Source organism: Lineus longissimus, chromosome 15 (assembly GCF_910592395.1).
Source record: "Lineus longissimus chromosome 15, tnLinLong1.2, whole genome shotgun sequence".
Taxonomy (NCBI): Eukaryota; Metazoa; Nemertea; class Pilidiophora; order Heteronemertea; family Lineidae; genus Lineus; species Lineus longissimus.
The window spans coordinates 14,367,897-14,394,771 of NC_088322.1; the positions used below are offsets into that span (position 1 = coordinate 14,367,897).

The following is a 26,875-nucleotide window of genomic DNA, read 5'->3' on the forward strand; positions in this document are numbered from 1 at the left end:
CAACAACTTGAATGTAATAGGACGGAGCGCGAGTTGAAGTGGGTGGGTATATGTCCAATTGTTGGCATTATGAGGTGGATACACAGCTGCTTGCCTTGAGTAACTAGGCCTGCATTGTGTATGTCGATAGTACTGAAAACATCTAACAACAATACCAATTGGATCGAACTAATTTATGATATATTGAACATACTGCATAAACTATGATGCAAAGAGTGTTGGATATTATGAAAAAGTTAACCAGACTGTGCAGAATTGCGTTTAAGTTATGAAAACACTTTTTGATTGACATTTATGAAGGGAAGTTACCCAAATTCGCCCAAAAGGATCATTATTCGATTTAGGATTGACTTTTCCCCAAAAACAGATATACAAACTTCTGTGGTGTAAATAACCGTAGGAGGCTTAATTTTTGACTTTGATGCAACTTTGAATGAGTGAATTTTGTGGATTTAAGGAATCAGGAACATCTTTTCCTATTGTTCCATTGCCTTTGGCGAGATAGTTATCACTTGGAGGAATAGTTTCTGCATCTCAGGAGTGTGAAAAGCAATATGCAATGTCATGGTATGAAAGATAAGGCATCAGCTACGCCGCTACTTAAACAGACAAACAAAAATATTAATCAAACAGGCTTGCCTACACCATCACATGTCTTGGTGAAAATGCTCAGTGAGACTGAATCTCAGATGTGATGGATATGTGTATGTGTCTCAGGTAAAATATCAACGGATTACTAAGTACTCTCAGAGAAGGATTAACTAAAATCCTGACCCAATTAATTCAAAACTCGATCTTATTAGTCAGAGTAAAATATTAAGGATTAATTAACAAACTTACTGAAACCAAAATGAATATCGCTGCTGGACGAAGACAGACTATAGGACCTGCAAGTAAAATAGATGTGGTGGGTATCAATGTTTTTTCTTTTATTGTCATCGTCATGATGACTCATTATAATTGTTTCCGGCGGTCGTGTCCTGCACAAACTGGCTGTCGTAGTAGTTATATGATGGCGCCACTAAAATATGTCAAAAGTCAAAACGTATAACACTGTGTTCATCCATCATCATCACCATCATGATAATCGACATCTTCGTCATCATCATCATCGTAGCCTCACAAGAATTAATAATAATAATGCCAATAATTCTAAATTTAAAAAAACTTAATAGCAAGGTAGCTTTTTTGTGTCTGAGAATCCTCATCGTAAATGACTTGGACGCATTCCAAGCCGTTCCATGAGTAGATCAGTATCTAATACAGTATACAGTATCATTCAATACGGTAGTGAAGTTTTGCCAACCCTTAGTAATTATACCGTTTACGATTTAAAAAAGCTTAGTACGCTTCCTGAGTTAAAAGTACTTTTCCTGATCTGCCTTCACTATAGAGTGACCCTTCTGATTCAACATCATGCATGTTGTGCAGAAGCCAAGTTTGACTTCCAAAGGTGTACTCGCTTCCCCAGTACTGCGCAAACACGACACAATAAGCTTTGACTCTGCCAGCTGGTTAAGTACACTTCGCTTTATAGTTTTTTGTTACACACTAGACAGCTGCTTCTACTCTCCTCACAATAATATAAAACTGTTCTTCCAAACGAGTCAAGATCGATGTTTTTTTTTCCTGTTTTCAACACAAAAGTAATGGACCATTCCTAGCTTGATGCATTTTTAGCTCACCTCTTAGCAGAGGTGAGCTTATCCCATACCGTGGCGTCCGTCGTCCGTCGTCGTCGTCGTCGTCGTCGTCGTCGTCGTCGTCGTCGTCGTCGTCGTCGTCGTCGTCGTCGTCGTCCGTCGTCCGTTAGCAGGGCACGTTTCGTAACTGTTAGAGCTATTGAGTTGAAACTTGGTACACATGTACCCTTATGTAATGACACCTTGGAGACCAAGTTTCGGTCCGATTCGTTTCATGGTTTGGCCACCAGGGGGCCAAACGTTAAAAGTGAAAATATGCAATATCTCCCTTAATAGTAGTCGGGAAATTTTGAAAAAAATATGGTAGGTACTTCTAGCAAAGGTGCATCATATATCCTCCGGGTTTTTGATTTGCCCTCCTTTTCAAGGTCACAGAGGTCAAATAGTGTAAATTGGCCGTTAGGATGTAACGATGGCACGTTTCTAAACTGCAATGACTATTGATCCCAAATTTGGTACACATTTACCCCTTAGTCAGGTAATCTCAGGGACCGAAGTTTGGTCCAATATGATTCACCACTTGACCACCAGGGGGCAAAATCCAAAAACCTTAAAAATTTGATTATTCCTTAACTTCTTGCCCGATTGCCACCAATTTGATATCATGGGTACATCTAACCGCCATACAATATATGTCACACAGGTTTTTAATTTGACCTTCTTGTCAAGGTCACAGAGGTCAAATGGCGTAAATTGGCCGTTTCTTAACTGCAATGACTATTGATCACAAATTAAGTACACATGTACCCCTTGGTCAGGTGGTCTCAGGTACCGAAGTTTGGTGCGATCTGATTTGCCGCTTGGCCTCCAGGGAGGGGGCCAAATCGTAAATTCTTCAAAATGCCATTATTCCTAGTATTACTTGCCTGATTGGCACCAATTTTATATCATAGGTACATCTAATTCTAACAACCATTCAATGTGTCACCCGGGTCTTCTTTGATTTGACCTACTTTTTAAGGTCACAGAGGTCGAATGTACTGTAAATTGGCCATTTTGGGGAAATTGTAATTGCTTGGACCTACATCAAACCTAACACTACATGACACAATACCATGCTCTTTATCCATCTTTCCTCCACATGAGGTGAGCACAATGGCCCTGGCCATTTCATTAGATTTGTCAAAGGCTGTTTCAGAGGTCTTTAGCCACAGCTCGAGTCAGTCACATACGTTTGTTTCAACTCGAGGTTCTTTTGCACACCATCTCTAGTCATTGCATGACATTCACACATTGATTCAAGCCTTGAAGTCAAACAGCCTTTGTAGTTAACTCTGATAGATACGTGTAGAAATGCGTTATGAACAACATAGTCACGTTTTGCAACCCCCTCGGAACCAACTCTTCTATCCTCTTCCTTCTATTCAGTGAAGTGTGTTGCAGAACGATGTCTCCTACCGTAGCTCCAAGATGGCATTGGCATCGGCTTGCACTTGTCTGGCTTTGGCAGATGAGCCAATAAGATCTGCCTAGCAACCGCTGTACCCCACCGACAGCATGAGATGTTTAACTAAAATTTTCAATCGTGAATTAGGTTCTTTTAATAGCATTATATACTTTTTTACGATTAGCTACAGATGTTGGAATCATAAATTGTTGAGAGTTCGTGACTGCCAGGTTTAACCGATTTAAAAATATTCAAAAAGTAAATTAAACAAAGTACATGTGATATAAGTTGCCTTATTCGAGCATTTGATCTTCCCGTATCTGTGCTGCCAATCGACCTGGCGTAGATCGATGCCAATTTGACCAAGCCTCGACAACATGCTCGTAGATGGCATCGCCGAAGACTCCATTACCTGTAGTGTCGATCTCAGTTACAGTTGGGTATCGAACCGTTCGAGTTGGCATTTGGGTCAGTTTTCTTCTCATCATCGGTTTCTTCTCATCATCGGTTTGTCATGTTTGTTTGTTAATGTTATCAGTTGAAAAAGATTTAGAGTTGATTTCGTCAGTTGCGCTCACTGTGTGTTATATCATCAGTTGAAGCGGATCGACTGTTGACTTCGTCAGTTGCACTCACTTTGAGTTATCATCAGTTGAAGCGGATCGACTGCTGACTTCGTCAGTTGCACTCACTTTGAGTTATCATCAGTTGAAGCGGATCGACTGTTGACTTCGTCAGTTGCACTCACTTTGAGTTATCATCAGTTGAAGCGGATCGACTGTTGACTTCGTCAGTTGCACTCACTGTGTTATCATCAGTTGAAGCGGGTCGACTGTTGACTTCGTCAGTTGCACTCACTGTGTTATCATCAGTTAAAGCAGATTGATTGTTGATTTCGTCAGTTGTATTCCTTGTCATTTCTTTTATATTCGAGTTCGATGGAACAACTATTTCGGTGCATAAAAAACCTCGTATCCCTTGTTGAATAATTTCCGGTCATCTGAAAAATACAGGGTGATTTTACTCGACACTAACCTCATTTCAAGGTTAATGTAGGTGTATTTGTTGCTGGTGAGGTCAAGCAGGCACGTTGGCCATTTGGCAAAAAAGTCACATTTTCCTGAATGATATCAAATCGACGTGGCTGGTGTGGACGTGTAACCAACTTGACTGTGGCTCCGTCTTCTTTGATTGCTAATTTCTTAATGGCGTCGCCAATCAATGGCGCAATGGCTAAACTAATAAGTCAGCTGTGGAGTAATGAACTAGGATCGCCAAAGGCAAGTTGTCCGGTTATGCTTGCGTGCATTGGTTCAGTACCATCAATGTCAGTCTCTTGAACCTTTCGCTTCGTTTTAGCTTAGGTGCCAACATGCTGAAATCAAGGACGAACATTATGCTGAAATCAAGGACGAACGTTGTTCGGCTTATTCTTTCTATAGTTTCTTTAACCCAAACTCTTTCGGCCCTAATTCTCGTTCCGTGTTCTGACAAATTGAAAGATCTAATCTCGTGGCATCCCCTTGTTGCTTGCTAATTGCTCTTACCGTAACGATGCTCATAATCTGCGTTTGGCCATACTAATGAACCAGCTAGGATAATGAGATGGTGCGGCCAATGGCCAGGTACAACTGCATGTACAGGTGCCGATTGGTTGACGTCACAGATGATGTACTCTGTGGAGAGCAGGTACACCTATCGGCAGCTACGTGCAACTTGATCTGACTCACCTGACTTCTGTCAACAATCTCATGTTAATATACCATACTACACATTGTACCAACAGTGTTAATCAAGTGTAAATTTACATTCTGATCCAAGGTTTAGGCCCTTTTAAACATGCTGTGTCGTATATTGTGAAAACGAATTGTTTTGGAAAGTTTTGTGTTTGGTAAGCAAATGAGCTTACATACTAATCATACGAAATAGGTAACCTTAATATTATTCTTTGAAAAATGAACTGTTTAGAGCAACCTGACATTTAAAAGTATAACGTTTAATCCAGTGTTGGACAACTACCTGAAGGCCAATTCGATTTTTATTCAGTTTTGGAAAAAAGAATATGTTTGGTGCCACTAACTTTTATTAAAAAGTAAAAGCAATGTTTCGGATAGTTCTTGAAACGATTCATACATCTTTGGAATTACACTTCACAGACACCTTTCTTTGATAATATGCTGTGGTCTAGGCCTGTAGTTTTGTAAAAGAACTAGTGTTTTGCTCAGTCTCGGACAACTTACGGAGAAATTGGTTCCCGTGATGGCATTACACTGAGTACTTGGACCGCCTCACCATGCTCCAAGTAGCCACCACCGAAACCTTGCGGGGGTCACATAGTCTACTAAACTCGCCAGCTGATCATAGACCGAGGAAATCGATACCCACAGGGGATCTGGACTACGACGATCTGGTAGGTCTAAAAAAGGTTGGCTACAGATCATTATCCGCTGCTCTGTTATTAGGTACTGAAAAGGATCTGATTGAAACAACACCTACTTGCCTCGGTCAAAGGGCCGACGCCGCTACCACTTTCTCAGGAGTTTTCCTCCCACCTGGCTGCTGCGCCCGGGTGTTTTAACGACACCACAATGTCATGGAGCTGATGCTGCCGCTGTCCCATTTATACTCCCTAGCCTGGATGCTGCGGTCGGGAGTCGAAACAACACCTACAGGTCATGGGGCCGACGCTCTTCCACTTCGCTAATGCTGTCCCCAGCTACTGCGGTTACCACACTTCATTTCTGTTCCTTCTTCACACCACATGATATCAAATGGACATGTAGAGATATCTTCTCGACTTCTACTTGTTATGACTCGCCTTGGCAATATGACCATTTTGTCCTTGTACTAAGACAGCTTGATATAGAAATCATCTGCTCTACCGGAAACAATCCTAGCCATTTCCTGTTCTGGGATCGAATAGCTCACTTCAGCTGAAATCATGTTCCTCTTTATGTATGTTGAAGGAGAGTGTGCGAAGGTAATGGCGGAGATTTGTTCGGTACAAATACGGCACAACATTGAACTTGGCACTGGTCATACAGCCAACCAACGTTTCACATTTCTCGGGCGGTGAAAATGAACCTTTTCATTTCCTGTTTAAAAGTCCGGTGCAGATCAGTCAGCGAGATACGACCTGATGAACATGCGAACAAATAGGGCCTGCAATAGGGTTCAATTCAGAAATTGGAAATGCGCCAAGCCGTGTTGTCGTGACCTCCTGGATATGATATGGAATTGCTTCATCAATTCTTTATAATCTCTGTCTGATACGCCACATTGCTCAGCAAGCGAATTGGGAGTAACAACCTAATGTGACATTGAAAAGTTGTTTTCTTTAAGAGTGTAACATATGCCAAGCTACCATAATCCGCTAAAATATAAATCGTTGTAATTTTTTTTCTGAAATTTACTCCAATCGCAAAAAATGATACAAATTATGAAAATATTTTGCAGTTATTTTGAATAATTGCAAAAGAATAAGTGAAGGCCTTGCAGGAAGGTTCGGATATAATGTAGTGCCAAGGTGACTGGATAATTATACTGACTCGACCATTAACAGTAATGGGAGTACTTGATAACGCCATCATGAACCATCATAACTTTTCCATCTAACCTACTCTACATGCAGTGCTCATCCTCTATGCTAAAGGTCGCGACTGCGCTGGCATCTCCTCGTTTCATCCAGATTGCTCTCCAGTGCCATGTGGTACTGGAAACAACCATGACATTGCTTGTAAGAGTTCTCTTTCTCTGCTGACAGTTGTGACAAGTTTATTTCCGATATTTTCTTGGATTTTCTTTGATTTGGGACTATCTCTCGGAGATTAGATCAGAACATGATGGGTGATACGGATGCTGGGGACGAGGATAAGGTACGCAAACCGCACCATTTTTTCGAAATATTTTCCCGCGTAATTAGGACATGAGAGATGCAGTTCAGGGCTCTGATTGTGCAGCTCTTCTGGACTTAACGGTGACCTAATTTCGGACAAAAAAGACAAGTTTGTAACTTGGTTATCAAGGCGAGTGCTGTGGTTGGGCAAGTCACTTGACAGCATATAGTGATGGCGGGCTGATATTTTAGGCCCTGTCCGGTGTAACGTTTTTGTCAAATGTTCTTGTTCTTAGGTGTTTCCTCTATTTTTTTATGAACGGTGAAAGATTGATTGATACTTTTTTTGTGTGTTTCTCCTCATGGTCTCCCTAGCTACCCTTTGTATGAAGTCACTGAAATATGATGTTACAGAAGTGTGGCAGTCGCAAATGTCCCTCTGGAAAAGTAATTAATGCGATTTAGCGAATATCTCAATAAAAATCAACAATAACTTAGTGAATATTTAAAGCCAACTTTACAACCTAAATCGAAAATAAATTGTACATCAGAGGAGAGTTGATAAAGGAATGAATGTTTAACCGAGTGATGACATGATATAGCCTTATGTGGCCGTTAAGATTAGCCCAATGCAGGTTTGAACAAGGAAGATGAAAAAGCACTGGCTTTGAAATGTATGCTTTGATGGTGGTTTGTCGCTGTGGGTACATTAATAACTGCAACATACAATACACCTCAAAGGAACTATCTTTAAACGCTTAAAAACGGCCGAGTTGGCGAGAGAAGCTTGACTGAAAGATCAAATGATTGTAGTCTCCTCATGAATGGAAGGTCTTGGTCTTAGTTCAGGGCGCAGACTTCAATAGCGGGGTCGAATTTTGATCGAATGTTAAAAACGCGATTGATAAATTGCCATTTTGTTTGTCTCAGCAGAATGAGCCACGGGCTACATTTCATTTTACTGCAGGCCGCATATCGTAATCTCGTTCTTATTCTATATGCCATCCTTTATACTTTCAGGTAAGTGTTACTTCTTACTTGATTCAAGTTTCTAAAGATATAATCATAGAAGTAAGCGCAGCCTGAAGGTAAGGTTTTGTGCGTATCAGTTTATATTTAGAAACAAGTAATAACATTCATAGTAACTTAAAACTGACATTTAGCAAAATCCCCGGAACGTATTCTTGCAGGTTTAGAGCTTAGCCATATTGTAATAAGATATAATCTATTTACCGTTGTACAAATGACAAATGGGAAAAGCACGAAATTCACGCCTGAAGCCGACAGGTTCTATTACCACAGTGGCCAAACAAAATCATCGTTTTTAAATGAATACCCCGGTTATTGTATAATACAAATTATAGTACTGCCAGAATCGTCTGTACCTGATGAAAACGAGAGGATTGCCATTCATTTCTCTATGATCCGATTGAGGAAAGATTCAGGCGATATATCGGTATATTCATTTCATTTGCCGCCGATAAAGTGTGATGGTGGAAAAGCGTTTTCTGTAAACGATTTAAATTTTTTTGCTATGCTTGAAATTACATTATCTTAATTAAATTTAGAAGTATGATCGATTGGCATGAATAATGCCTGGGTCGCTCTTTCAAAATGAAGCACAAAAGGAAGGATTTATCACCCAATGTGTCATCCTTACCATACAATATTGATGAGAGTGTCGCTGTTCCTTAACACCGCGTGTTAAGAATGAATTGTTTGCTATTCATGATCAATTGATCAACCCATCCCCGAAAGTGATGAAAAAGGGATATTTGTTGATAAATTTGAATGGTGTGCAGAACTCTTTTAAATGATGCCGCTTCACATCAAATGTAACCGTAGCCTTAGTTAACTCTTGGCAAGTGAATCATGACGAGTGACTACGTGAACCTATAACTCCGGCCTTATACGGTACGCCGAGCCTGCACAATGAACTATGGTATTGATGCTGCAGGTTCAGCCTGAAATATTCCTTGAATTTAACCTCGTACATCCTCAGCTCAGAAATCAAGGTTACAAAGTCCCCTTTTCGCTCTCTATCCCTCAGTAATGGATGCACCCAATGGCTCCTCGCAAGTTTATCGTTTTCAAGTAACGTTGTTACAACAACTATATCATCTTCATAGACCTTTTCTTCTTCATCTAAAATGTCGTTCAGGACTAGAGCTGATATGCGACCAAGAATCTAGTCAAAAGATTAATAACTGCTGTTGAAACAGCTCGTTGCTCGCTCTTAATGTTACTTGTTGGTGATGCGGCCAACTGCATCCATTTAACCAGATCACGTTCCACCGGTATGACCATTGTAAAATTTCCAACCTCTTTCTGACGGTGTTGCGTTCGCTTAGACCCGTAGAGTGACGGGTTGATATCTAACTTACCGCTCGGATTGATTATGCTCACCTCATTGAAAATCACGGGCTTGAAATAAGGGTGAGTCAATCTCTTACAAAGATATCAAATGGCTCATGTCACTCCTGACCCAACTCTGAATGCTTCACTTCGGCAGATTCCGTTCATGTACCATGTATCACGTTTCTAATTTATAACAATTGATCATATTCCGAACCCCTTTCTGTCAGTGCTACATGGCCGTAGGACGTTATTGAATGTGTATTCAGGTTGGGACATGATTGAGTGAAAGTAGTCTTGTACTGGCACGGGAAGACTGTGCTCTAGGGAAGGCTCGATCTGAGAGAGTATTTGCATTTGGTCTTGTTGTTGAGATGATGATGTAGGTTGGGTTAGATCTAAGATGGCTGAGACCCCGGTCGAAGAGAGTCGTTCTGCTCTGTATTCGGGGACCGACCCGGATTCGACATCAGAGTAGGCAGGTGCTGATGTTTCCACTACACCATTCCAACAGTACAGCCTTCTGAGCCTGTTCAGCATCCGCCTTATCAACGGCCAGCTATTAAATTACATTGTATTATCCTTGCTCCATTAAATCGGACAACCTCCCCATGGCTGAACTAATCATGTTCTGCTCATATAATTCAATTTGTGATTAATTGCAGCGACGTGGACATATATATTATCACTTTGCATTTTGTAAGATAAAACGAAGACTGAATGCGATGAAATGATAATCATAATAATGGCTTGATATGGTGTCGTTATAGGGAGTCTGGTGTTCGTAGAAAATGGAAACAGTGTCTTTCCAGCCATATACTTATTATGTGATTTCGTTAAGGGGTGCTCGTGAGATGCTGTATCCTTGCCTACCATTGTCATGTACTTTGTTCTCTGCGCGCCTTTCAACAATGGTGAAGTCACCGAGTAAAAGATAATGCTAGGATCTACGAATATATGCTAGTGAGTAATGATAGGATCGAACGCAGAAGAAATTCAGCTCATTCACTAATGTCTGGAGGGACGGCAACATTCTTTCATTCCATATTCCAAGTATAGATGTTTGCTGAGATAAATCTGGCCCCCTCCCATTTTCTCTTGATGCTTTCGAATTCCTTCATCGATCTCATGTCGTTAAATGGGCTGATGAAAGATAATTACCCACTTCTGTGATAGACTGTTCTTCGAGTCGGAGAGTCAAGAGATCTTTACTTGGAAGAGGAGGTTATTGATGTTCATATATCCCTTGATAGGACCTGCTACTCTGCTAAGAGTGGCTTGTACCTTCATCTATTTTGTGGTCTCTGGTGCCATGACTTCAAGACGATCAACGGTCTAAAGGGCTGTAAGGCTAAACGACCTGAGCCATATGGTTTATGCATAGGACCAGATTGTTCTGCCAGAGACTCTTCGTCTTTTTAATGATAAAATCATAAACCTAGAAGTAATGCGGCTATTTGTGTACATGCATGTTTAATCAGTTCACTATTTCGAGGGCAGTTAACTGCCCATATTTCTTTCGTGAGTAGTTGATGGTGACATATTTTGTCGCAAAGTGCTGGTCTCATCGAGGCATCCCTCCTCCCTAAGAAACATAGAAGCGTCAACACCTCGGTGACAATACCATTGGTTCGAATGGGGTTGGAAGGCTCTTCTGATGGTATTGAGTTCAGTATGTACGTAAGGCTATCAATGTCGTGCCACTAGTGGCCCAGCTGTCTGCACCCTCCTCCCTTTCTGCCCCATAAAAATCCACGGTAACAAATTAGTTTCTCATTGATTCTTAGGTATATAATGGACCATAGGAGTAATGAGCCGACCTTTATATGCTGATATAATGTTCCTGGATATCACTGCAGGGTATTTACCGTGGCACTGGTTATTTCCCTGGCGAATGTTGGTGCCGGTGGATAGTGTCCATCATTAGAGTTCTAAACAGTATCACTATGAGCTTTATGTTGGATTACAATGAACGACATCGTCTAGATGATCACCTGGACTGAACTCCCTTGGAAATAAGGAAATTACTTTCTTATTGATTCTTGGGTCTCCAATAAACCATTGGGAGAATGAGTCTCCGTTTCCACAAATCACTACACGGTATCCTTTTCTAAAACAACTGAATTCAGCGGTTTGGGTTAGCATTGGAATTGAAGCATTTCATAGAAGCATTTCAAAATCAGTTAAAACCAAGTTATTCTTTTTCTGATTTGAGATGTTTTAGAATAAAAATTGATGCCACACCCTCGGTATTGATTGTCACACCATAACCGCTCAGATGAAGTTAAAATCCCGGCTTCGCCTCGGTTTTGGTCTACATTTTAGCTCCACCCTCGCGGTTTAGGTGAGACAACCAATACCTCCAGTTTGGTATAAACTCTTGCGAGCATTGCACTGTCATCCTTTTCTTGTCGAAATAAGGCTCATGACATAGGGGTTCCCACTAAGAAGGTAAAGATGGCCACTATGGTTCATTTACCGTCATTAACGAACATGTACACTATGGTTGCCCAGAACTAAAGTAATTGCATTCATTCTCTGAGACTCTGTCAACAGGGATCAAATCTAGATAAGTCTAAGGTCATGAAAACCTCACATCATCTCTGTCACAGTACCGGCAGATCTGCTGAGATGGTCCCTTAGCAATTTTGTTAGTTATTCAAACCTGATAGATAACGTCTAGGGGGTTCAAGGTCAATTCCTTAGTCTTATTTTTATGTCGTCACGGCCCTCAATTTCTTTAACGACCGACCCTGGCTGTCTTTAAAGAAAATCCCAGAGGACGTGAGTTAAATCCTAAGCGACATACACCAGCTCTGGTGTTGCACGATAAGCTTCAATATCGATGAACTATTTAGTCGCGAAATGCATCATGATACGGACAGGGATGTTATAAAATAATGACAGTATGAATGAGAATGTCGCTACTGGGACACGTAATTGAATTGCTCGCGATGGCAGTTACCAGGTCGGTCCTTGTCTTCTGTCAGCTTCTTTAAATTGATCGCTCGGAAGTTCAAATTGGAAGTAATTGAACTACGATGGCAGAAGCCTGTTAAGTCCATGTTTTATCAAACCCTAAAATGTATCAGATCGTAGTGTTAATTGAAATAGAAAGCCTGGGAATGACAGTTAAACAGTTTAGTTCTTATTTTCGTTCAAGCTTCTGGTGCTGTTGAAAAGCTTATAATTTATCACCCTGGATTTAATTTAAAATCTATGGATTTCATACAGCTGGCCCTGACAATATTTAAAGTAGTGTATTCGTTATAAACCAATCGTTGCAAATTTCGAACTCAAGTGGGTGTCTAAAATTTGTGTTAAAAATGTTGCACCTAATGACACAGACTCGTGTAATTGAGTAGAGTATTGTGAATAAATGATTTCCAGAAAATTTCACTCAAATCGTCGAGGACATAAACAGTAAAAACCCGAAATAGTGAAAACGGTGTGCAGTCTAAAATGTACACAAAATGTATGGTATGCACTAAAATTTGTTTTAATTGCCACCCTCCGCAGACTTTTTTCAAAATAATATCCTCAACAGATTGTCATTTCTCGTTGAGTTTTTATTTCAAGAGAATGGGGCAAATGATAAACAAACGCGAGCGGCAAAATGACAACCATGGGAACCTGGCGCGTACTATAGTCAGCTATTGATTGTGAGCTTGGCGCGACAGTCTCCGTGCATCTAGCGAGCAATACAACACCAACAGCACACAGGAAAGAATCCATGCTGTATTGGCCATATCATGTCGCAGCACTGTACAGGGAAGGCCCTTTACCAATAACAGTGGGAGAAAAACGCTGGACAGTGATAGTTCACAAACTTTGGGCAGATGGAGTATAGTCATAGGATATGACCAGGATTGAGCCGATGGCATTTGGTGTTATCTTCCTCATGTGACCAACCGATGCTGGAATATTAGGACGAGGATGTATTCTCATTGTGTTGTGTTAAATATGGACCATACTGCTGAGTTCCAGTGAACTGTTGAAAGCTTAAGGATTATCTCGTGTAGATTTACTGACTGTTCGGACTAATTATAGAATTTTTGCGGGGAATTCTACGCATTTGAAATGGACATGGAGGATGCAGAATCGGAGGTTAGCTTTGTACATTTTCCTGTTTGCTTTCATAATGCATTGTTACCATGACGACCTGTTTATCTTTTTATGGTTGTAGCTCAAGAAAGTGGTTGACGATATGGAGGCTGTATTTATATTATTTTCTCACTGGGCCGGTTTGTAATGTAGGACTGCATGTAGGGGTGGGGGTGGGGGTTAATATAAGCTGTTACGTTTGGGTACTTGGAAGATGGTTAAAACGTAAACGACAACTATAACAGACATCCCATCTTGTTGAAAGAAGGGGGTCCTTATATCCCATTGTGATTACTTTCTGGTCGAAAATCCTGATAAGAGTCGTGCAAGCTAGTTTAGACCTCATTCAGTGTGTGTACATATTGTACATTCTTCACAAGTCTTGTACGGTGCATTGTTAAGATCTTAGACTTAACCTTAACTCAGGATTTGTCAAGAATCTTTGAAGGAATATCACTGTACACGAAAATGAATTTTATTTGCATTTTTGACCTGTGTCCTGGATCCCCGCATAAACATTTCTGGTAGAATGGGCATTATGTACCATTAGGTAGGTGAGGCAGTCAAATCTGCACTGGAAAATCTGGGCTAAAACTTACGAAAAGGCTGAAGTTAGGGGATTGATTCCTGGGCCGCAAAACCAACAAAGCTGCCACCAGATAACCTCACCCCTCTTTGGCATTTCCAAATGAGATTCCTCTTTGATGGATTGGTTCCTATAACCCCGAGCCGACTTCCCACCAAATGACTTATAGGCCGTGATTACCCTTGGGGAATTCTGTGGTCTTTGGTCAAAAATTAGTACCTGACGCAATTGGGGTAATAGCATTAGGTGTTGGGACTATGATCTAGTTATGCTAAGGTAGTGATAGCTAATTAACTGCTTTCTAAAGTATCCTCACGGGTCGGCGACTTAATCGATAGCGATAGTGGTGGTGGTGGGAGGGAATATAATCCTGGATGGTAAATCCGCTCAAAAACTGCTGTTGCTATTACTATCGATTATGAATGAAAATTATATCAGCTATTACAATTTCAAAAAAATCAAATTTATCAGTGGACATTGTGGTAAAAAGATGCATTATGAAGGCTTCCAAAACATCAAATTTTCCTCCGTTTTATACTTTCCGTGTTGGTTATTTTTCCACCTTCAAAAATTGATGTTACGCATTTTGATTTAATTGAAAGACAACAGTTGCCTCGAAGGTTAAATGTACTGTTTCGTGAGTCAGTTTACGCTACCACATTATGAACATACTTTTTCATAACTTCCATTATTTTTTGCTGACCCGTGCAAGTTCTGTACACTCAAGTTTTCTAACCTCAGTTGCAAACCTTGTTCACAATATTGATACTGTACTCCTCTGATTTGCTTGCTGTAAAATTGTGTGAATAAACTTTACATTTCTTGCAAATTTCCTATTTTCTTTTCTCACTCTATGTGTTGTGCTCTTTTTGATGTGTTTTTGAAACATTTCCTTGTTGTTATCTATCAGGGCTTTCGTTGCCTGTTGTGGTTTTATGGCCCTGTTTACAGTGGAGATCCCTCGAACCAGATTTTCCTGATAACCTTTCGGGTTACTTCTGTTGCAGATAATGACCATTCACCTTCTGGTATACCTTATTTAGTATGCTAACTGCATTAAAATGTAGGCTTCCTAACTTTTACAAAGAACTATAAACGGCGAAGTACAACGTATATCAATGTATACTTTATCCAATACTTTTTTCCAAGTGATTTCCAAATTCTTCGTGCTTCTAAGTACACGCGATTATTTACGAGTGTACCGTAAATGAATTCACACATGACTCGATGACACGATAGACCTTCGTAGTTCGTAGTTCGTCTTTCATGCGATTTGCGAAACTTTGTGTAGCTGAGGTCTTCGCATGCCATCGCTCATGTAGCAGAACAACAAGAAAAAAAACCAATATCAAAATAAAATGCCAAAATATACTGTGTCAACCCACCAATAGCATGCCCAGAGCAGTGGTATAACAGAGAAGCCCAGCTGCAACTCTTTTCATACAAAACACTAATGTGTGCAGTGTTCCATTATCCAAAACACTAGCAAACCCTCCCGAGCAAACCAAACTACTTTTTTGCCACAGTAAACTCGATTATGATATGTACGAATACATTGCGCGAAAAAATCAATCACCTGAAGCGTGAAAGTCTGTAACGCTGCAAGTTGCACAAAGCTATGTTCGCATTGACCTGAGTGGCTTGAAAACTAGCCTAAATTATTCATGCTAGACCGATCTATGTGCGGTTTATTCGCAATCGATTCGCAGCCTGTAATAATCCCTCAGTGGGACGCATAATCTAAGATTTGCATGCTGATGTAATAGAAAAGAACTTGCATTTGTTTTGGGAGAAAAATATCATGGACAAATGGGTTCCCGCTTGATTGTCTATCAGTTAATGACCAATGTGCTGGCTAACTTGTTCATCAATGCCATGGAAACAAGGCAGGTACATGGTAAATATCTCTGTATAAATAACCGTTTTGATCAAAGCTCATTGCGTTATTCGTGGTTAAATATCTAACTATGCATGGGAAATACACAACTGTACCATGCACTGCAATGTATCAATATTGTATCAGAGTTATAAACGCTTAGCTCAAGTAGTGTTCATTGGCAATACATCTTCATTGCTCACCGTGCTCCAACCAGAACCATGCACTAAATCTAAGCTAAACGTTCAATTCAAGGTAGCAAATCTACAGATCTACTGTTACAGTGCCGTAAAGCATGTCTGTATTGTATTAAGAAATTGATACCAAAATGGATGTATTGGTTGTCTAACCGCTTTCAGCATGTTCAATGAATAAAGATAACAGCACCTTGTACGGTACCTTAACTCATTATATTAAAATGAAGCCACATACAGCTCAAAGGTTTGTCACATACCCTGATGACGCGCTTTTGGGTGATTGTGGCAACCTCAGTACCCAACGGGAGACCATTACGTAGATTGCTGGTTCGATAGTTTTTAAGTATTTGGTACGTTTAACCATCTTCAGCGACATAAATTGTTCCTTCTGTATCTTATCCTCACGAAACCGTCGGCAGGGTATCGGCTATACTAGGGTAACCATGGATATTGTGGAGAACTATTGTAAAATTCCCTACCTGTTCATTAGCATAGTTGGTGCATGATGCCAGTTACAGTCTCGGCAAGATTTTTGCGACGTAAAAACACCACTAAGGCCTGCGTTATACAGTGAGAAGTATGCCCAAAATGCACGTTCATGTGATACAACTCGCTTAGTGCAAATAAGAAACACAACGCCATAATGTATAATCAGTACCAAATATTAATTTGAAGGGACTGATAGGAGCATATGTTTATTTTTAAAGGACTATATAGGAGGCAACCCGATTGGCTCAGGGATATGCATTAGAAAAGCCCTATAAAAGTCGATACATGACTTGTAAGATCAGAGAGACTTAAGCTCATCGTGTGGTCTTTTCTCCAAATCCTAAAGCAGCTGTACTAATGTATCCGTTAATATAGGGTTACCATGGATATGTCGGAAACATTTAAATGTCTTGTTTAGTTCTTCTTCTAAAAGCAGGCGTTGTCGCAATATGGAAATACAAATGGGAGAACTGTCGCTGGTGGGTTAATGTGGGTGCATGTGTGGGCTACGTAAATGAATCATATGTTTCCACGCCTCAGCTTCCATGCTTTTTAAAGTGACCATGCAACATCCACACCACACACGTCAAGATTACCAACTCGTCCATAGTTCGTTTCAACTGCGGCCCATGTTCAGGTCTAGAAGCCGCGACAAGACCCTGAGTATTTGGAAGAGTTAACAATATAGGCAGTTGCGAAGTTGGTTCATCTTGGGCTAGAATATCAATCAGAAAACTTTTGGTGTTTTCTGGCAGTCTTTGACATTCTAATCACCCATCTTTCTTAGAATCGAAATATCAATTCTAAACACCTCCACTTTCATATGACATGGCCAGCATTCTTTAGGGTTTTAACAACATACGCAAAGGTATATCACCAGTTCCTATGGCTAGCGGATTGTCGCGAGAACCTTTGGCTGTCTTTGGCATTTGATCCACCGCGTTCTGCGCTGGGAAAGAAAGCAGAACTCTCTAAGGAGGTATCTATAATTAACTCTCTACGCTCTAGGCGGCTTTGTATGTCAGCTGAATTTTCATCTCCCTTCTTCATAGTATTTTTCGTTTTCGTGATGTTATTAGCCTGATACTGATCTTGCCGCCAGTTGGCTGTGCATCTGCGTCATTTATGACGAAGATAGTGTATAGCGTAATAAGTGGATAGTTGTTATGACACCTGGGTTCTTTTCTGTTATGGATGTATTTGAAAGAAGCTAGACCTAAGACTTGAAAATATGATTAGGCAGGGATATTCAATTTAAGAAGGAAAAAGAACATAGCCTCGTAGTGTTCGTGTGCGGAATCAGAACTCGGACATTGTTACCATGCAAAATCTGTCTATCTTTAGATCCAATATACCTTGGTTTAAAGAAGCCTTTCCTCAGCATCCTTTGTCGCAAGAAACTGTCATCATAAGTAAATTATTGTTGTCAGTTCTATCTCTTAATCAAAGTTTTCCTTCATCTAGATATGTTCGAACCAATCTTTGCACTGCGTTATTTATAAGAGCACTGCGTACATCACAGCTGACATTAGTCAATATCGGTGCCATTAAATTCTTATGCAAGTCACTCCTTATAGACACCATGTAAACAGAGGATATGCTGTCTTGCCCGTTCCTACTTTATCGGGGAGTCTGCAGTGTTTACCTGACGCGTTTCCATTACCATAATCACACGTCATTGAAAGCAACCGTGATGCTGTCCTCGTCCACTTGATATTGTCAAGTTTATTACTGCCTGTTATGCTCTCTTGCCACTATCTTTTGCTCAGCGCCTGCCCAGTTCCGTAGTATACGAACGTGCTATTAAAAGCAAAGAAGATGCAGTCATCTTTACTGTAAAGTGTGCTACTTGAAGCTTCCAGTATCATAGCTGCGGATACTTATCACTTTCTCTCTGTTTGGTGGCTGACATTTCAAGCCAACTACCTTAACATCTTATGTCAACAATGGCGTTACTTAGCTAAAACTAACATTCAGCTCCAAGAGTCAACAGGTTAACACAACATCTGCCAACTGGTAATTATCTGGGTGAACGCTTCAGTAAACTAGCTGTGTCTTGTGGATCATTTGGCGTCAAGACTTGCATCCACCGTTGGCAATATCATAGCCTGTCTAACTTTGACGAAGATCGAAGAGAAGGGACGTAGTTTTTGGTTTGCAAATGGCTGTATCTTCTTTTAGGACAACATATATGGTCAGTAAATGAACTGTGGTAATCGCATGAGGAAACAAGGGCGGCTAGACCGAATACCATGCATGGAGGAGAACTCCGTATATCACATTGAAGTGTTGCTTCGAAGTTGAACGTCTCATCTAGGGCCTCCTGAATCTGTTACTGTTTTGTAACCAATGAAGACCTGCATTCCACAGCCTTCAGTGGTGCGAGTTGGTCACTGTTACTTTGGTCACCCTCTCATGCACTGCATGCCAGTGCCTAAATGTTGATCCCCTAGAGATTACGCTTTCATCTTGGAACCACCAACCAGAACCGTGACAGCACAACCAGCAAGTTATCATCCTTTTCATAGTAGAGTTTCAATTCGATACAACACTGCATAGCATTCAATTCAGAATGTATTCCTGTGCACAATCCTCTAAACCAGCAACTTTCATTAGCACTGAATAATAGAAAGAAAAGACCATTTCTATCAAGAATGGGAATTGCGGGATCTCTCGAGTGAAATTATTTAAAAGCTCTGTGATCCGTAACTGAATTGGCGTGGGCTGGCGGGATGGTAATGTGTTGGCTTCGCTGCATGCAGATTCATCCGGGGATTAAACTTTGCCGATTTATGGAGAAGAGACGAAACACATAGGCTAGGCTAGCTGACTATCTTGTTGTTGTCTTTCGGGAAAAAAGGGTAGATTGTGCAAACTAAGTTACTGAGATTGGAATATCGTCCATTAGAAGACCACAACACCCACAAATACCTTGGAGATTAACTGGTAAAAAAGAATCTGGACACTACTCCGAAGACATTTCATTTCTAAAGTTATGTATCAAAGCGCTTCACAGAAACCACATACAGGTTCCGCAGAGTAACTGGGATATTAAGGAACTACAGCCAATACAAGATTCTAGACTCGAGATCAAATAGGTTTATTTTGCTGTAAATTATGTAATCATGCATAAATGGGGAGGTTAAGTCAAATAAAATTGTGACGTGCGATGGATCTATACTACTGTGCAATCGAATACATCAAAATTAACATAAAGAACTACAGCGAGCACGACCCTTGGATTCCGGGTCCGACACCTATCTAGTATGAGTACCACTACACTACACCGACAGGTTAGATATGCTGGGACGGACAGCATGTGCTTTTATGGGTCATTTATACAGGCACTATTCCAACTTCCGGGATAAAACCAACTCTGGGCGAAGATATGCAGAAATCAATATTGCCCATGTTTCTTGATCAGACAGAATTGTCCAGACCGAGATTGCAAATGGGCTACATGCGACAGAGATTAATGTTCATATAGCCAATCTCTGTCGACTTTTCCTATTCTTCTTGTGGCTCTTCTCCTGGCATACCAAACCAATATGAACGTTTGAACGCCGATAACCAAATCACGTGACTCGTATCGTTGCACGTGGTTCCATTTGTACTCGACTTGTACGAATACTCAAATTCCCCGGCTAAAATATGTTTTCAATAGTTTTATTCATTTGACCAAACTTATTGGATATGATCGAGAGAGTGTTTGGGAATGGCAACAAGGCTTATGATCTTCGTCTTGGCAGTACGTGCCTTCCGATCAAAACGGTGGCGATGTGTTACTTGTATATGTGTACACGTTGCAAGCGTCCTGGCTAACGATCATGTTTTCAATCTTTTTATGAATTTACAAAATTATTGGGAGGCAATATTGGGACAAACAAAGGATTGTGATCGACTGGATACTCTTGTCCTCTGACGTTGTTCTTAATAAAAAAGCAACGAAATGGTGACTGCTCTTCAAACAATAAGAGTTTCTCTACGTGTCTCTGTTTCCAGTTCCGAATATAAGTACATTCCCAACTAACATTTGTCTGAATGCATTACTGCATTTGTCATTAAGGGAATCCACCGAGGACCAAATTAGTTAGTTCACCACTGGCTAATTCTAATGGAATTGGCTTTAAATTCGAGCATGCACGCACAATTTGAGCTTGAAGAGAGAATGGTACTTCAGTGAGGAGTGTGGCTGTGATGCTTGTATGTTATTTGTCGTGTATGCTATTAGATTAAGAGTCATTATTTTGTGCAAATAGAAGTCAGCATCATAAAATAATGATATGATATAATGAAGTAAAATATTCATAGGAAAATACTTCGTGACCTTTCTTTAGAGGACCTCAGTTCGGGCTGTTAGTCTCAAATAGGTCAAACCTGTTAAGATTCGTTATAGAAATATTGATTATTGCTAATTCCAAGCTCATCCAAGAAAGAAATGTTCGCCTTTGAAAGTGTATCTGAAGATCACCAGGCATTGAATGTTTTGAGGCTGAATTCAGTTTTTTACTCGCTAGGCATCGAGTAATTGCATTCTGCTAATGATGCCATTGTGCGCTTAGTAACCTTCTTTGCAACAGCAACTTGACCATGGGCAATCTAGTCATCATCAAAAGACAGTCAAACATTTCTAAAAGATGTCGATTTCTGCCGCACATTCAGGGAGCGGAGTGGCACGGTGAAAGAGCGTCCGACTTCTTGTAATCAGAAGGTAGTGGTTTCGTGGCCCGCTCCTTATTCTCTCGACTGGCCTGAAATAAGCCCATTTATCAGCCAATCCCTTCTGAGGACGAGACCAGCGTTGACTGGGCTAGTATTTTAATATCACAGGTTATAAATCAGAACCATATGAAATAAATGCCGCCTTCACCTTTGGGCATTACTTTTAATACTTTCCTGGTGGTTGGGCTGTAGCTAGTGATGAATGGTGGTGATATGAATACAGAATATGGTATTGGGGGCATGAAGTCCATTATTACTAGCAGTATCCGGGAAGGAATCTCGCTGCAAGACAAACGTATTCAGAGCCAATTCTAGAGCAAGTCAGAAAGTTTCTTCCAATATATAATACGAGAAATCCCAGTACAGATTGTCTTTGGGGGCTACATTCCTTCAAGACGGGTCAGATGCAGACCTGATATTTACGACTGCACCAACAAACGTCGATGCAACACCATCTGTGCTTCGAACAATACAGAGGTAATTACCAACATGAATGATAACGCTAGATCAGTTGTTTTTCTTATCTCCTTACCCTTCCGGTGTATCAAGCTTATCTTTGCAATTATGCAGACGTTAATTTAGTTTTCTTGTTATTACATTGGAGTCGAGAGTACCTCATAGTGGTTGGTTTGAGGCGAAACTTTAAGTACGTAATGCACACTGTTCGAACAGGATACCTCCCTCTGTACTCCGGGAATTGTAAATAAGTGCAGGAATATGTACGGCCTACGAAACCACGACTGCCCAGATTCTTAACCCGAATCCCCCTCAGGTGCGCGACATACCTAGAGTATGACCCCTTACATATAACATGAGAGAATAGGCCGCCATTTCCTACACCGTCTTCTGTCCCTGAAGATCTTCTCCAGTTCCCGTCAGTCGTGGCCCATGGTCTTCATGTCACTCAATGCAAGTTCGTCTCCAGCTATTCCTAAGTCTTCACTTTGTTCACATCCCTTCCGGGTTCCATGTAAAGGCTTTTAGGGTGATGCTGTAGGGCGATTATATGACGCTGTTGAGAGAAAAAAGCCCACTATATCAGACCATCATATTTCATTGCTACAATATCTCCTCGTTAACGAGTCTGAATGTTCATCAGGCCAGTACACACACTGAATTATTCACGTCATGCGATTCGTCAATATTGTTCACACTCCATTTACCAGTTATTATTTGAAATGCAAGCATTAATCATGGATATGGAGTTAGATCAGCAATTGCCAGTTGGCAATACTAGTTGTACAGCTTGGGTATCACCCAGGAACAGTTTTGGGAGGAAATGATCATCCCTGTTTTTGTGGCCTTTACTTGGTGATACGGATCTTGCATGCTAGTTTGTCTTAACATTGCTGTTGGTACTGATTTTTCAATATTATATTGTTTATACTATTCAATTAACCAATTAGAAATTATTAGGAATCGAGCATCAATCACGGAGTTGCAAATGCACGGCAGTTGAGTTGCTTGACAACAGTAGCGAAAGACAACTGCTGGGCAATGACCTGTGGCATCTTTACCACCAAGGTTTTTACATCTTCCAATCTCTAGAATGACCTGATATAATATCTTGGCTAGTCAGGATGCATGGTTATTTGATAAACACCCTGGGGCAGTTTCTGGAGCAAACCGTATAATCCCTGTTTTTGTGGCAGTTAGTGATTAGACGCAAACCGTCCCAAGATTGCGTGCTTCATGTTCATGCTAATATCATGTCCTACTCGCATTTTAGTTGATACCGATTGTCAATGATGATTTGCACTCCACTTCAATCATTATTTAGAATTCAACGATTAAAATATTTTCTTCTTTCGCAAGCTAATGGTTTTAGGCTTCTGGTAAGGCCTGCACTCAGCTGGCTTAAAATGCCCCTCCTCGGAATTTGACTTTTGATTAAATAAGTGGATATACACAACATGTGTACATGTAGCAAGCACTTGTACACATTTGTTTCAGTATCTCAGGAACACTCATGGGCCTTGTGACCATGTTTATATTCTCCCTTAAAAAAATAACCTTAAGTTTTTTCTCACACATAACAAACGCACAAAACAAGCAGAACTCAAAGTGACAAGAAACTCCCTCTGAATAAGTGAGCGAAAGCAACTCTTGATCACCTGCACCATGGCGTCCTGAGGATGTAGCGTGGACAGAGTGCACTGAATTCATAATGAAACCATCAGTCATTGTGGCACCACCAGAAGGTTAAAGGTCAAGGTAGCAAAAGTGGAAGATGATTGCGTTAACTCTTGCTTTCTGTCTCTGGTGACAAAGAAAGATCATGTATATTATCTTTAGCCTACATTCGTCGCCACATACCAATTGATCAGTATTGGTCATTGGTGTGATCCATACATCTGCTTCCCAGCTGTGTGTGCTCTCAGACCAGGAAACAAAATAATAATAGTGAGGAACACTCCTTTTTTCAGTGTGATAGGTAAAAACCAATCGACCGAGTATGATGAAGCCGTAGGATGATACGAAGCTTCCACTTGCCTAGAAGTTGCTCAAGTCAATATATCCAGGGACTATAGCCATCGTGGTGTAATTACGGGTCTCCTATAACAACACTGCCTAGCTATATGTTCAGCGCTTATTGATTTCACCATAAAATGACATAAGTCGGTCAAAAGGCGGTGAAATGTGCAATAACACTGACAGTGTTGCTTTAAAGTTTTCTGCATGCAGGTTTGTCCACATTCGTTCTTGGAAACGCCTAAGAGGAAACATAAGGAAGTGCTAGATGGTGATAGAACAGATTTGAGACTTATTGTTCGATAGTTTTTTCATAAAATGTAGGTTCCATGAGGTAGCCAATAAGTGGCTCTGCCATCTCATACTACAGAAGCACGATTCACGTTTGTAAAGAAGGAAGATTTTTCTGACTGAGCTTACCCATACCCGTATTTCAATAACTGTGTACATCAGCCACGTTGAGACTACCTATTGGACCCCCCTAGCTTCTGCCTATGGCCTACATGTAAAACAGAATGGCAATATCTTTTAATTTTTGGTAGGAGGTAAATGAACATGTTCCTTGTAAAGAATGCATCGAATGATTAATAATCGACGTAAGAGAGAAACCATAGACATGTCCTTATTCTGTGTTAGTGGAGCACGACACTCTTCTTCTTTTGAAAAATTTGATTTGACCCTAAATCCATTTTAAACCATTGATGACCGCGAGTTCAATGAGACGAAGGAAGTGAATTCGTCAAAAGAATTAAACAGGCATTGTTCAACCTATCAAATATTCTCATATAATCGAACAACGCCTCAGGAAACCCTAAACATTTTTGAGTCCAATAATGTTCTAGATTACTTTGCATCATGATCCAATACGAATATCAAAACGTATTGCCTACGGTTTAATACTACACGGTGCGTTGTGGGCGTGTGCAGCGTAAAGTCACTATAAATAGTAGCCAATATTATATTATTCCATACCCCTCCTTGTATTTTGATATTTGAGAAATGGAAAACAACAGACATCCAGGTATATGGTTATGTGGATGCGTTTTATCAGAGATAGGGAACGATGTGGTTAAAATTCTTGCCATTACTTGCTGATCGAAATAGATTCACCTATATCTTGTTTTTCTACGGATTCTAACCAATGCTTGAATCTTTTTATCACTAGTGCAAAGAAATTGTTGGATATTCTCAGAAAATGCTTGTTCCATGGATTTTATCAGATTGCATTTTTGTATACTTGCCGACCATTCAGTCAAAAAGTGAAGATCCTTTATGAATATTGGAGAATGCTTAATGGAATGAAAAAATCTAATTGACATCGATCTTAGTGTTGTCCAGTTTCGACCAGGATATGCAATGGCTAAGCCATTACCAGGATATTCCAAAATAAGGAAAATAGTTCCCGCTAAGGACCAGGAAGAGGTTGGTAATTTTGAACTTTAATAATTATTATTTGTATCTCAGGTGGAGTATGTGTGACCTAGAAAAAATTTACAATTGTCCAAAATGTGTTGACTGACTATTAGAATAAAATTATTTATTTTGCTAATTAGTGATAGGTAACTGTACTTTTGGGTGGTAGACAACCTCACTCATCTTGAAGCTTCAATGGTAAAAATTCACACAATTCCGATATGAGCTGATCAGTTCTTGAATCTTAACCTTTGAGGGATCTTGATGGCCTCGCCAGCATGCATTGGTCATGTTGGTCGTTGTCTGCAACACCGAGCCAGCGTATTTTACACCATAGTGATCAAAGAGAGAAGTTACTGAATTATTATAAGTCAAGAGTAGTCACAACCTTTCAGATACAACACTATTTCACATAAACGATGTAGTTTATATAATTGCAAGGCATTTCTGCAGCCACATGACCAAGTCCATTCCATTTATCCCGAATACGGTAGATGTACGTTTGACCATTTGTTAAACACTTAACCGGCCAATATACCTTTAACCAACAGCATTCCTAAACCAATCCGTTAAGCGTCTGTAGCTATTGATTTTCCCCCGAGATCAATCAGTGGTGATGGCCTTTATCAGATGATGGTGTTTTCCCGTGTGTACTCTATCTCATGATCTGTCATCGGAGTTAAAATGATCATTCTAGTTAGATATATTGGGCAGGTTAACTTTTAAAGGTGTGATAAGGAGCTGAATTTAAAATTGTATGTACCAGAGCAGAAGTCATGCTCAGCCCTGCCCCTTATGAGTCGAAGGAGTATTTATGCGTGGCACTCGTGTATGTATAGGCAAAGCAAAGCCCAATGAAAATATAGTCTTAAGTACTACGGGTCCTAACTGAGACATGGCCGTTACTGTCACTAGTAGGAGGCTTCTTCCGACTTCTTAACGGTTTCTCTAACTTTTTCCTGATACATTGTCTGTCTTTTCCCTTTCTCCAAACGTGACGAACAATTTTTGCATTTTGGTATTTCTCATCAAGGACTTTCATTTAACTTTAACTTTGCTGTTAACTGGGTGTGGCTCAAAACACGACACTCTTCAATTTGTGGGTGTTACGTATACTAATGAAATCCACTGGTTGTCTGGAACGGTCTTACCTTGCATCAGCTATATTGACCAGTTTGAAATTATTCAAATGTCAAAGTTTGTCTTACAGGGGAAAATAGTATTAGGTTTTGAGGATTGCTAGACATGTTTTGACAATAGTGACGAATAGTTAAGGTAGTTGGCAGTTGCAGTTGCTTTGGCAGTTGCAGCTCTGTTTAAAACAGGGACTATGAAGTCTTTGCTTAATTTTTTCTACATTTATGAAGTTAAAAAAATCAATGACTCGTTATATTGCACGTTCACAATCTATCGAATCTGGGGCCTGTCTGCTCCCAATCGAACTTTTCTTATGCTTTTATCGATCTGGTAGTAGTGAGGTATGATAAAAGCAAGTTTCTCTTTGATGTAGCGGTAAAAACGAAAAGTCCGAGATGCTGAAGACGTCGGGTATTGGAAATAAAATTTGTTCAATATTGTTGATAGATGTCTGTGTGAACTAGTGTATTTATTCGTTAAATATCTCGCTTGTAAAAAACGATATATCGGAGTGCAACAGGTGACTGGTGACATTGCTATCGGCGATGTGAAGTGATGTGAGGAAAGGTACATCACCTTGATTTCGCCTCAGTTCCCCA

The 26,875-nt window shown here is 40.3% G+C and overlaps 1 protein-coding gene across 3 annotated transcripts in view; it reads left to right on the forward strand.

The window, feature by feature from the left end:
* LOC135499862 (inactive dipeptidyl peptidase 10-like) overlaps window positions 1-26,875 on the forward strand; it is a 173,780-nt gene that overhangs the window by 37,526 nt on the left and 109,379 nt on the right. Inside the window, exon 1 of one of the 3 annotated variants that reach the window (XM_064790857.1) lies at window positions 13,015-13,387. The exons of the other annotated variants lie outside the window; for them this stretch is intronic. Within the exon in view, the coding sequence (XP_064646927.1) occupies window positions 13,361-13,387 (27 nt within the window). The 5' untranslated portion in view covers window positions 13,015-13,360. Of the gene's footprint in view, window positions 1-13,014; window positions 13,388-26,875 lie in introns of those variants that run through there. 3 annotated transcript variants of the gene reach the window in all.